The sequence below is a fragment of the Nematolebias whitei genome, chromosome 4 (assembly GCF_014905685.2).
Source record: "Nematolebias whitei isolate Nwh7 chromosome 4, NemWhi1, whole genome shotgun sequence".
Classification (NCBI taxonomy): Eukaryota; Metazoa; Chordata; class Actinopteri; order Cyprinodontiformes; family Rivulidae; genus Nematolebias; species Nematolebias whitei.
The window spans coordinates 46,249,436-46,262,769 of record NC_056501.1 but is presented as its reverse complement, the minus strand read 5'-3'; the positions used below and the strand labels follow the sequence as shown (position 1 = coordinate 46,262,769).

The window sequence follows — 13,334 nt, the reverse complement described above, 5'->3', positions numbered from 1 at the left end:
AACGAGGCCCCGAGGCTCAATGGGACTAACCTGTATAAATAAAGGTTGGAAAAAACCAAAAACATTACTACTTTTTTTTTTTTTTACTTGTGTTCAAAACTACTTATTTAATTTATTACTATTAATTTAACTACTTATTTTATTTAAGGATGTTTCTCACAAAGTTGGAAGAAAATAAATCCTGGGATTTAAAAGAAATTTAAACTTTAATGCACGTCGTGAAACGTACCACGGCCCAGCTGTAAAGGTTGTTGTAATCGAGCACTCTTGATTGACAGACTGGTCCGGGGGGAGGGCTTTACCGCACTTTTCTTTTCGCGCTTCCTGACCGTTGCTGCGTAACGTAAGAACTTACGTATCCGTGACGTAGGCACGTTTCGGCCCGCTGGATCGGTTCGTAGGAAAGAGGCGGTACACCGGAAAGCTAACGGACAGCAACAAACCAGCGGTGATCAAAACTTGATTTCGGCGCCTGTGTCTGCGTAAACCTGCTGGATTTAACTCGGGCCGTCAGTAAGGACCTCACGAAGTGACCTTAGTGACCGCGAGCACTTTTTACCCGGGTTAATGCGAGCCAAGTAGTGAGCCGTTTCGGCCTGCTTCAGAGACGTCAAGCCCAACCGACGCTAAGCTAGCCGTGGAGCTACTTCTTTCCACAATTCAAATCAAAACAAGGTGAGGAGATGAAATTATCTGCATAAAGACGTCAGCGCACTGTAAAGAGTTCACAACTTGGAGCGCTGTGATGTTTTTAAAGCTCCCAGCGGGCTGCATGTTGTGTTAGCAGCTAAACTGTGGTGGCTAGCTTTAGCAGCCGTCTGCTGCTAAAGGAAAACATTACAGTAAAAACTGCCGAGGTTAGGGCGGAGCTCTGCCTTACAAAATAAACGTGTTAGTTTGTGTTACAATATATAATATTCAACTTTGGCCGTGCTTTAAATAGCAGGAGTTAAATTATCCCTGTAAACTAAGCTAACTAGTTAGCCGTGGAGTTTGTGCTGCAGCAGCTAGCAGCTTGTTTACATCCCGCTCAGAAAGAGTTCATCCACGCTGCTGAGGACGAGCTGCTCTGAACTCATGGACTCTACCAGGGTTCGGCTTTTGTTGTTGGATGAGGACGGCTTTCTTTCCGTTTCCCCCCAGAGCTTCATGTTTTGAGGAACGCTCATCTTCTCTGTTAACAGAGTTGGTTTAGATGTATTTGAGCTCACACAGTGTAGAACATGTGAGTGTAGAGCGAAATGTTGGTGAAACCGAGTAGTAGTCAGGTGTAGGGAGGTGTGGGTTGTTTCCCAAACTTCACTTCCTTTAGAGAAAGTGAAACAATCCGGATCTGCTGTTCACATTTCTGTTTTTACTTATTACCGGTAGACATACACGTTTCTTACCTGAAGGAGTCTGTTCCTCTCTCCATAAGCAATAAAAACCTCGTAAACAACTATTTGATTGTGAGACTGCATGTGCTCTGAGAAGTTGACTCCAAGCCACTGCCACAGTGAGTTTTAGCTAAATATCTATTTAATGGACTGAGAGTTATAGTCATTTTTGTTTGCTAAGGTTGATTGGCTGTAGCGTTGATTGATTCCTACAAGGAGTCCGTTGCAGTCTTATAATAATAATAATAATTTTATTTAAAAAGCGCCTTTCATGACACCCAAGGACACTTTACAGTAAGAACAAAGATCAACAGGAATAAAGAATATAAAATACATACAGCAAAGTTAAGGATAAGTGAGTCTAAAGAGATGTGTTTTCAGAGCAGTTTTGAATAGAGAAAGAGAGGTGGTGTTTCTTAAGTCAGGGGGTAGAGAGTTCCAGAGATGAGGGGCAGAGCAGGTGAAGGCCCTGCTCCCCATGGTGGAGGCGGGCAGAGGGTACATGGAGGTGTAGTGAAGAGGAGGATCTGAGAGAGCGAGAGGGGATGGAGATGTGTAGGAGGTCAGATAGGTACGGAGGGGAAAGGTTGTGGATAGTTTTGAAAGTGAGAAGAAGAATTTTGAAGATGATGCGTGATTTAACCAGGAGCCAGTGGAGCTGCTGCAGGACAGGAGTGATGTGGTTATAGGAGGAGGTTTGAGTGATGACACAGGCAGCTGAGTTCTGGACCAATTGCAGCTTCTTTAGAGATTTGTTGGGGAGGCCATAAAGAAGGGAGTTGCAGTAGTCAATCCGAGAAGTCACAAGACTGTGAACAAGGATGGCTGTGGAGCGGGGTGTGAGAGAAGGGCGGAGACGGTTAATATTTCGGAGATGGAAATAGGCAGACCGAGTGACATTGTTGATGTGTGAAGTGAAGGAGAGAGTGGTGTCGAGGGGGACAGCAGAGTTGTTAAGGGGGATGAGAAGATTTTCTGATTTTGAAAGAGAGTTTTTGGTACCGACAAGAATGATTTCTGTTTTGTTACTGTTTAGTTGTAGAAAATTGTTAGAAAACCAGTGATTTAGCTCATTTAGACAGTCGGTGAGGATTGAGGGTGGGTGGGTGGAGTTTGGATTTGTTGACAAGTAGAGCTGTGTGTCATCAGCATAACAATGAAAATGGACACCAAATTTATGGAAGATTTGACCTAGAGGAAGGAGTTAAATGATGAAGAGGAGGGGTCCGAGGACAGAGCCTTGGGGGACACCCGTGGAGACGGGGGAAGACTGGGAACGAAAGGATTTGAGCTGAATGAATTGGGTGCGGTCAGAGAGATATGATTTGAACCAGTCTAACGGAGTACCTGAGATAGAGATAGTCTTATTACTGTTTATCTTAGTTCCTATCTTAGATCTTATTACCGTTTTTCTTTTACATTTTATACTTTTGTTGGATGTAATTGGGATCCTGTGTACACAATATTGTTCCACCACATGTGGTGGAAACAAAGAACCTTGAATCCTTGTAGATGTACATCTAGTGATTTCTGTAGCTGTTTTTTTCTCCTCGCTACTTTTCTTTTTGACTGTCCTTTTGGTTGCTATTTTGTTTTGATTTAACCAAAAAAAGAAAATTAAATTTGTATGCCTCTTTTGTGACTGTCTGTTGTTGTTGTTGTTGTTGTTGTTGTTGTTGTCATCACTCTTTATTAAAGAAATCAGGTCTCTCTTGTAAATGAGTCCCCGAGGCTCAATGGGATTAACTTGCCTAAATAAAGGATGAATGAATGAAACTTTCTGGAAGTTTCATTAAAATTAGTGTTGGTATATGAGCTATTTGGCAAACAGAAGAAAAAAACCTCCTTTAGTGATGGGCAGTAAAACATAGTTTTTTATAAAACATGGTGAAATTGTTTTTATTTTCAGTGTTAAAATACAAAGTTGTGTGCCAGATTTTAAATTATATATTGAACATTTCTTGTGGTGTTCCTCAAAGCTCAGTATTGGGGCCCCTCTTACAAGATAACCTTAAAGTCCCAAAACATTTAAAGTATACTGTTTGCAAATGACACACATCTGTTTTGTTTTGGAAATCATTTAACTCAGCTGTTGCAGGTCATGAAGAAAAACTTAGCAAAAAAATTGTTTGTTGCTAATAAATTAACTAAATCTATGCAAAACAAATTCTAGGTAACCTTTTCAATTAACCAGGATTTTCTAACTTTCGTTTGATTGTTTTGAACCACGATGTTCAGTAGGCAGGGCGCTCGGTTCTGTTGAAGGGCGGGGCGCCCTCCTTGTATAATGGAAGGAGAAACACTGAAAACTTTATTAGTAAATCGCACTGGTCCAGCCGAACACAACACTGTGGATAATGTGTTTCCATCTGACCTTGTTGGTTTCAGTGCCTACAGCAGATCCAGATCAGCAGCTGTCAGGGGTACTGGTGTTTGTCCTCACTTGTCACAGGTTTTGTAGGAAGGTGCTTCTCAAGCGATTATTGTCTCCTGTCCCAGAGCGAGAAGTGGGAATTGGAAATCCCCTCAGTCTATCTGAGCATGTTGTGAGCATGATAACTGACAGTAAGTGAGGTACCAGCTGACATTTTGATGTGAGGCTGCATCTAGGCATTAGGAAGTTTTTCTTTTGGTAGAGTTTACATGTTCTCCCATGTTCTCCTGTGCAAACATGGGTGTTCTCCAAGTTCTCCGGCTTCCGCCCGCAGACCCAAAACACATGTTAGGTTCACTTATAATTATGTGAGTGAGAGTTGTTTTGTCTTTATTGCCTTTTATGCATCGTAAAACCCAGTCCGGCCTGGGCTGGTTACAAGTGGCCCAGCTCTGGTCTTCCCTGGCTCCGTCACGGCAAGACTGCGCAAATCAGTCAATCAACCTTTATTTATACAGGTAAATCCCATTGAGCCTCGAGGACTCATTTACAAGAGAGACCTGATTTCAACAAAGAAAGATGACAACAATGGACAACAGCAACAACAATAAACAGTTATAAAAACTCATACTACAGTTTTTTTTTGTTTTTTTTTTAACAAATAGGATGGCTAAAAGGAAAAAGGTAACAAAACAAAAAAAACAGCTAGATTCCAAGACAAATGTATAAAACTAAAAACAGGAACATGTCTGCATTGGTCCCTGCCAGGAGTCCAACAGATTCTTAAAGCCACTTAGAGAGGTCAAGGTCGAGAGCTTCAAATCTTTTTGTAAGATATTCCAGGAGACAGGAGCGGAGTAGGAGAAGGTCCTTTTGCCTAGTTCAGTCCTCACTGAGGGAACACTGCAGGTAATAATGTCCTGAGAGCGCACTCCGTAGCTGCACTCACGCAGAGACATGTAGGAGGAGATGTATGAAGGCAGCAGACCAAGAAGTGATTTAAAGATGAAAATGTACCAGTGAGAGAGTCTGCGTGAAGTTAATGATGTCCAGTTAACCAGTGAATACAGGGTGGAGTGGTGGGTACGATAATCACAGCCAGTTATGAATCTTAGTGCACCATGATAGACAGCATCCAACATCTGCAGGGTTCTTGTAGGAGCGTTCATGTAAATAATATCACCAAAATCAATTGAGGGAAGGAAAGTCACAGATACAAGGCGTTTTCTAGCATTCAGGGTTAGACAGGATCTGTTTCTGAAAAAGAAACCCAGTTTAACTTTCAGTTTCTTTACCAAGTTTTCCACATGGAGCTTAAAAGAAAGATGTGAGTCGACCAAGATACCCAAATATTTATAGGAATCAACAAACTCAATGGGGACACCATTTGAGGATAAAATCGGAGGAAGAACTGCTGGGACCAACTTCCTATTTGAAAAAAGCATCCCTTTGGTTTTTTCGGCATTTAGGACAAGTTGCCTGAGGTGAAACAAATCAGTCTGGATGTAGTTAAATGCAGATTTCAGAAGCTGGAAAGCCTTAGCAACTGTTTTAGCTCGACAATAAACAACTGTGTCGTCAGCATAGAAATGTATGGATGCATTAGGGATGTTTTTACCTACATTATGTATGTAGATTGTAAAGAGGGTGGGTCCTAAGACTGAGCCTTGTGGTACACCATTGTTGACTGTTAAATAACTGGAGGAAGTAAGAGGATGTCAGCGATAGCTGCATCTCGTCGTTTGTCCAGGGCACTGGTGCTATCGTTTGCAATTTTTTTACTTTCTAAAGAAAAATAGGAGCTCTATCCCACAACTGGCCAGAAACCAGTAGCTGAAGTAAGTGACTGTAAGGTGCGGTCGCTCGAGTAGACTCATCTGTGACATGAGCTCCCGATCAATGACCAGCCGTCTGCTCACATCAAATCTGCTGCATCGGCCCGAATGGAACCCCAGGTCTCTGAGTTCCAAAGATGGAGCTGGAACTGAGCCAGACTGCCCAATGCCAACACTTGGAACCCGGGTCGGGCCAGTCCAGGCTGGGCCGGGGCCTCACAGTGCATAAGGGCTGTTTGTGTCCCTGTGATGGACTGGAGACATGTCCAGGGTGTCCCCCACCTCGCACACAGGAACTGGAGGTAGACTCCAGCTCACCACGACCTGGAAAGGAGAAAGTGTGTAAACGAGGACGTCTCTTTGATTTGAAGTGTAATAAACTGATATTAGATCTTGATTTTTCTGCATTTGTGTCTGAAAATCAATAAGCCCAGTTTTTATTAGATTTGCTGATTGAAGATGTTTGTACTTTATTATGTGACAGACTTAGTATAAACTTGTGCAGTTTAGTGTCATGAACACCAGCAGGTATTAACTAACGTATATTAAACTCACACAGCTCGCCTGTCGAAGGCGGCTGGATTATGGTGAAGTCCCACAACTTCTGCTCCGCTCAACATAATTTAATGAAACTCCGTACACATGCATCATCATTAGACGGAGAGTTGCATAGACTTCATCACACCAGCTCTAAGGTCAAGGTCAAATGTTGTACAAGGTCATTGCTTGTCTGGGCCATTGCTATACATTGCCGTATAATAGTTTGTTGAGGGGCGTATAATGTGCTCTATGTGGAACTCTCGCTTCTTGAATGTGACAAAATGTTTTTGTTGTTTTGAATATGCTCCACGGTTCACAACGTGCTTGGTTTGCTTTGTTTTTGGACTGATCAGCATATTTTGTGTCAAGCACGGAGCAGAAGGCCTGAACAGTGTAAAGGAAGAGCACGCAGAGCCACAGTTGTTGAGCAGCTAACAGTCAGAAAGGGTGTGCAGTCCTGCCCTGGGAGCGGCCTCAGCTGGGTTCTGTTGGCCCGTTTGTCCCTGACCTGCTGAATGTTCCTGTTTTTGGCAGGAATGAGTGATGACCTCTGTGGTGGTGTCAGATGGAGGAGGGAACATAGTGGAGTACGTGACTGTGGTGGACGAGTCCCAGCAGGTAAGACGTTCAATCCCATAATCACCAATAATTAGATGAAGCTCATTTTATTGTGTTTATTGCACTGCAGTAATGGTGAACTGACTGTACTGATTCAAATGTTATGGAGTAAATAAATAACACGAGCACTTTGGAAGAACAGTTCCAGCACAGCCTCCAACAGAGCTGTGATCATCTAAACTCTGAACCAACACCAACGTTCTCATGTCTGAACTGTACAAGCAGCTGCCAATGGCTCAGTGTGGTCACCATGGTAACCACACACCTGTGTCTGTCACTCCCTGACTGCCAGGTTAACGAGAGGCAGACAGAAAGAAACCGTCTCAGACTGAAAATGAAAAGTCAGAGCTTCAACGTTCTTTGACTGAGCAGCAGAAACTTTAATCATTTTCATCACATGTTCCTGCATGATGACCATGACCATGTTCAGACACAATGTTTTGAGCTCAAATATGACGAAGTCTGCAGGTGCTCAGTGTTCTCTGCATTCTAGGTGGATCTGACAGAAAACTGCAGGTCCATGTGGATCTTTTCATGACAGGCTGAATGTGACTAATCTGATTTTACTCTTAATCTGACCCGGCTCTTATTCCTGTGCGGTACTGAATGTTTCATGTTGCATTTTATCATATGTTTCCATTAGCTAGGTCGGGGTGAGCAGATCGATACCAACGTTGTTCAGTTTCAATCTTGGAACTCCGCTCATGTTTGGCTACAGAACAAAAGTCCAGTTGCTTCGTTTTGTTCTTTTAATTTCCCACGTCCTGGATGACTGACAATCTACAGTAGCATCTGAAACTAACGTTAGCGTCGGGCCGTATCGATGCTAACCAGATGGGATTGGTTCTCGAGTTAGTTTCTACCTTCGTTAAGTCGCTCCGGCTCAGAAAACACAACGCTGCTCCGGAGGTGAGGCATAGATTAAATGTAAACACAGTCTGGACCACACGAGCAGGTCACATAAGAACCTCAGAATCACACATGCTAACATCTGTAGCATCCATGTTTAGGTCCTTAAACACAGCATGCTGCGTGTGACGTCGTGTCTTCTTTCTCAGAACTGTAACGGGTCACACTGGAGTCAGATGGAGGTCAGTGAACGATCAAACTGAAAGACCTGACTGAACGTTAACACCTGCAGCGTGCACGTAGTCTCAGTCCTCCAGAAGGACGGACACTGAGGGACAGGCGCATCATTTCATGTATCAAAACAGAAAAGTTAGCAAAATATTTGAAGCTCAAAATGAGCTGAACACTGAAAAAAATCCTCAAACTGTGACTGAGTCAAAACTGATGAAAACAAATTAAAGTCCAACGTTCTGACCCGTTTGAACTTTGAGTGACATCTCTGCTGCAGTTTTTTCATGCATGGTTTGTGATTTCTTTCTGCACTGAGTGACTTGTTGCTGCCGACAGTCACAAGTGTCCGTGAAGCTGCACAGCTTGGATCATTTTCACCTCGTATTGAACGCTGCACGTCCACATATGAGACAAGATGTTTACAGAGTTGTAACAAGTCTGCTTTGATTTGATTTTCTGACCACTTTGTGTCAGACAAACTTTAACATTTGCAGCCCAGTTTTTAAGGGTCCGGTCCAATCATTTGGACCTTCAGGTTTTGAACTTCCAAACTGAACCTTTGATGAGATCAGCTTGCGCCTAATTTTTTGTCTGTGTCTGACAGGAGCCCACTGAGGAGGAGGAGGAGCAGGAAGAGGTTGTCCAGCAGGATATGGAGACTGTAATCATGGAAGAGGAGGTGGAGGAGGAAGAGGAGGGGGTGGTGCTGCAGGAGGAAGGCTGTCCTGCTGTCATCGTGGAGGAGGTGCCCAGCGCCCAGGTGGAGGAGTGCTACTCGGCCCAGGTGCTGGTGTACGACGACGGGACGTACCTGATGCAGGACGTGGCTGAGGAGCAGGAGGTGGTCACAGAGGTGGTGGAGACAGGTGAGACTGATGGAGCCCGCCCCCTGTTGGCAGGAACGAGGCTCAGCACCAGATTACAGGAAATGGGAAGGGAGGCTCAGCCTGCCCCTGAACACCAAAACAAGGAAGTCCACAAGAAGTGAAGTGTTTCTGAGCAGGAGAAGCTGATGTTAGATGGTCTGATGTGAGTGTGTGCTGACACGTTTAAAGCTTCTCACTGGGTTGTGTGTGCAGGTCCAGACATGATGTGTTTCGACAAGACGTTTGAGGCAGCTGAGGCTCTCCTCCACATGGAGTCTCCAGGAGGTCTGCACAGTGAACGCAGCTCAGGTGAGCCCGGCAGCTCTCTGACACCGGGACATGCTAACAGGACTTCTGAGTCCAGCTCGGTCTTGTGCCTACAGACCTCAGGTCTTCAGGAATGTTTAACAACAAGCTGAGCTATGTTAGTTTAATCAAATGAATTTGTCAACAATGAGATAATATTACTACCAATGTAATGATTTATCCCACCCAAAAACTTTCTATGTTGTAGTTTTTGAGGTTAGCTAAATACAACATTGAGCTTGGCCCCGCCCCCTGAGCCCACCGAGCCACTGTAGATCAGACTGCAGATGAAGTCGGACATAACACTGTGCCGGCCTGCTAGATCACAGCAACATAACATAAGACAGAACTTTATCTCCACACATTTGATTAGTCTCTGTCAGAAAACAGACGTCTGTGAAAGGGTTAGCTCTGCTGCTACATGAGTTAATGTCTTAAAATAATGGACATTTAAATTCTGCTTGGCTCTGGACAGATTGTGTTCAGATTACCGTAATGTTCGGACTATTGAGTACACCTGAATATAAGCCGCACCCACTAACTTTAAAAAGAAAAAATATATTTGTGTGTGTGTGTGTGTGTGTGTGTGTATATATATATATATATATATACATATATATACACACACACACATATACATATATACACATATATACAAACCGGATTCCAAAAAAGTTGGGACACTAAACAAATTGTGAATAAAAACTGAGTGCAATGATGTGGAGATGGCAAATGTCAATATTTTATTCGTAATATAACATAGATGACAGATCAAAAGTTTAATCTGAGTAAATGTAACATTTTTTAAAGTCGGACAGTTTCATTGGTCTGATGTGACGAGGCTGAATGTTTTGGCCACATGAAGCTCGTTGGGCCGTAAACATCCATACATTAGCTGCATCTTTGTTTAAGTGTTGGAGCGTGTGAATAAAGTAGCAGCTTATTGTCTGGACATTACAGTAACTGATAACGGTGGTCTGAGTGAAAACACTTTCACTGCACACTAAATTTATATTTCTTCAATCTGATCTCTAAAGACAAGGTTTGAGTAAAGATCCTGTGACTAAACGTGCACACACATGTTTTCATGTCAAACTGTTTGCCGTGTGGTTTTATTCTAATTTCCTGTCACTCTGAAAATTTATAGTTTTGATAAATCTGAAAAAAATGTTTGGAATTAGCAGAAAGAAAAAACTTGCAGGCTTCATTCAGCTTTTTGTGCTACTTTGAGCTTCTAAATAATTTTAGCTTATTTCCTGCTACTTTGTATGTAATTTGGTCTTTTTTGCTGCTTTCAGCTTGTTTGTGATGCTTTTAGCTTGTTTTTGCTGAGTCAAGCTATTTTCAGTTTTGCAGTAATTTTTCTGCTGTTGACTCATTTTCGTGCTCCTTTCATCTGTTTGTGTATTTGAAGTGAGCTTTGGCTGGTCCAGCAGTATTTAATCATTCACGCTGCCTTGTGGCAGGAAACACCCGTCTCTGGTTTCTTGTAACATTCTGAGCTCCAGCAGATGAAGACGTGCGTTTTGTCTCTGCAGCGGAGGACGTGATGATGGAGACGGTGGTGGAGGTGTCCACAGAGTGCGGACCCATCGAGGAGGAGTCCTTCCCCATCCCTCCTGACTGTGAACCTGTCGCCAAGAAGAAGAGAGGAGGTCAGCAGAGTTCTGCAGCTTTTATCATTGACTTTGAACGTTGAAGTTTTCTCTGTAACCTCCACTGACGCAGTAAAGTCTGAACTGTGCAGGTGTGGGCCGTTCTTTATTAAAACCCACCGGTAGGTTCTCTCTTCATCTCTAAGATATCTAGCAACATTAAGCTTGTGAAGCCTGATTTCACACTCAGAAGCACTTCCTGTCCAGAGGGTCTGAGCCAGTCACAAGTGAGGATCTGCCTCTGATTGGTCCTGGCCGTCCAAGGAGCACTTTGAGTGTGAGCTGAATCAAAGACGAGGACCAAGGAAAATGATTAGTAGCTCTCGACAGAATCTAGAGCCGTGCTTTTAACAGGGTCTGTGCTTTGGATTTGTTGACGTTCCTCAGGAAGCTGTAGGCCACAAGTTCAGCTCAGATCAAACTGCTGCTCAGCACGCACAGAAGAAGAGCGGGAGCCTCGTGCACGAACAGTGCAAACGGTGCCAGGTCCCACCGCACATCTGGATGTTAGAAAAGGAACGTTGGTTGAAAGTGGGCTCACCTCCACACTAAACTTTTCAGTCAGTGATATCAAACCAAAACTTCCCAACACTCAAATTTATAACTGGTTTTTATGTAAGGAGCATGAAACACAACGTTTTCTCATGAGTTTGAACATTTATGGTTTAAATGTGAACGATGAGCTGAACTACTTCTAGCTCCATAATTCAGCTCAAAAATAAAAAACAACATTAGTCCATGTCACTGTTGTTTCTTTTATGTTAACACCCATCGTTGATGCTTGTGAGGCTCAGAAAATGATGAAACTTCTCTAATTCATTTCTGTCGGTGTGAAATCAGCAGATTGATTCAGGTCACCTGGGGTCAGCAAGGTGACACATGGCTGCGTGTACTGGAGGACATCACCGCTTATGATCTGGTTTAGAGGCCCGGGCCGTTCCGTTGGACCTCTGTGCTGAACTGGCCCCAGCATTACAGTAGGAGACTGGGAGGAGCCGTGCACTGGTTCCAGTCCTCAGTCTGGAGTTCCGTTACATCTGGAGCTTTCAGAGGGAGCTGGCCGACAGGGCGGGTATTTCACAGTCCTTCCTGAGCCGTCCCAGCTGGATGGGAGATGTTAAATTCCTCTTTGTGGAGGCTGAAGGGCTCCGTCCATGTTCACATCAGCTTTGCTGTCAAGTGTCAGGCAAGAAGAAGTGCTGTGCTGACACTGAACACCCCCCACTCCCGGACAACTGCCAGCACTGACGTTGCGCTAAGCTAGCTTTTTAGCAGCGTGCGCCGTCATTCCCCGATCTGTTACGGAAGCACGATCCAGCGATCCATAGTGTAGCTCATGTGCTAAAAGGAAAACTTCTGGGTCGCACGGATCGCCGTTAATTTATTTAGAAAAGTACGATGTTCATGTTGCTAACTTACGCCACTCGTATTTCTGTTCAAATCATTGACATATTGACCTCATGGTTAAAGTATGTGATGGGCTGAATGAGAAAACCCTGCAAGATCCAGAATGAATGGTTCCCATGGTGAAACGGCGCCGCTCAGTGGTGAAGCTGCACATCATTTTAACCATGACGTCAATATGTCACTGATTTGAACAGAAATACGAGTGGCGTAAGTTAGCAACATGAAGATCGTACTTTTCTAAATAAATTAACGGCGATCTGTGCGACCTGGAAGTTTTACTTTAAGCGCATGCGCAGATAAGCTGACACTGGATCGGCTTCGTAACAGATCGGAGAATGACAAGCGCGATACAGATGTGCTAGCTACAGAGGTAGCACTCGGCTTCCCTCACGTTGACCCGAGCCGTTTCCTTTAAACCCCGCCCCCCTGCCCGCGCCTCAGTTGACACTGTGTGGAGAAACTGCCACTGCAACACAGACGTGTCCCCCCCCACCACACACACACACACACACACACACACACACATCAACAAAAATCTCTGAAAAGACGAGCGCTCTGCCAAGGCAAGTTACTTAGAGGAAACACTGATCTGGATCCTGCTGCGTTAAAGTCGGGGGGGTTGCTGTGAATTTATTCTCATTTATTCTCACTTGTTTATTTATTTGTTCATGGGAGAAATCAGGCCCGTCCAAGCTGCAGCTGCTGGTCTCTGTTCCACGTAAACTGGGATGTATGAAGGGAGCGTGCACAGAAACGTGCTCAATGTTTTTGTGCGTACACATTTTCTCATTTTTGTCCGTATGCCAACTTTCAGCGTGAAAGCTGCACTCTTTCATACCTGAGGCTCCAGGTGCTCCAGGTGCTGAGGGATGTCGGACAGTAAAGTGTCAATCAAAATGTGGATCTTCTGTGATGCTGTTAGATGAGACGGGCTGGAAAAGACCAAGATAAAGAACTCACAAACACAAGCGGTGCACAGAAACGTGTCAGTCTGTCAGTGGGCCAGTAACAATCTTTGTGTGTGTGTGTGTGTGTGCGTGTGTGTGTGTGTGTGTGTGTGTGTGTGTGCGCGCGCGCAGGTGGACGTAAACCCAAAACCCATCAGCCTGCCTCCAACGGCTCCTTTGATCTTGGCATCAAGAAGAGGCCGAGGGAGGGAAAGGGTCAGTCCTGATCAGTCCATGTGTCTGTGGGCAGATGTTCAGTCCGCAGTGTGTCATGGTGCTGTTCTGTGTGTGTGTGTGTGTGTGTGTGTGTGTGTGTGTGTGTGTGTGTGT

At 44.2% G+C, this 13,334-nt stretch overlaps 1 protein-coding gene across 1 annotated transcript in view; it reads left to right on the top strand.

Annotated features, from left to right (window-relative positions):
- The first annotated feature begins 385 nt into the window (after window positions 1-385).
- The window catches only part of LOC119409151 (ETS-related transcription factor Elf-2), a 16,587-nt gene continuing 3,638 nt past the window's right edge, over window positions 386-13,334 (top strand). Inside the window, exons 1-6 of the mRNA XM_037676014.1 lie at window positions 386-675; window positions 6,660-6,743; window positions 8,428-8,689; window positions 8,903-8,998; window positions 10,534-10,650; window positions 13,137-13,220. Of these exons, the coding sequence (XP_037531942.1) occupies window positions 6,669-6,743; window positions 8,428-8,689; window positions 8,903-8,998; window positions 10,534-10,650; window positions 13,137-13,220 (634 nt within the window). The 5' untranslated portion in view covers window positions 386-675; window positions 6,660-6,668. The remainder of the gene's footprint in view (window positions 676-6,659; window positions 6,744-8,427; window positions 8,690-8,902; window positions 8,999-10,533; window positions 10,651-13,136; window positions 13,221-13,334) is intronic.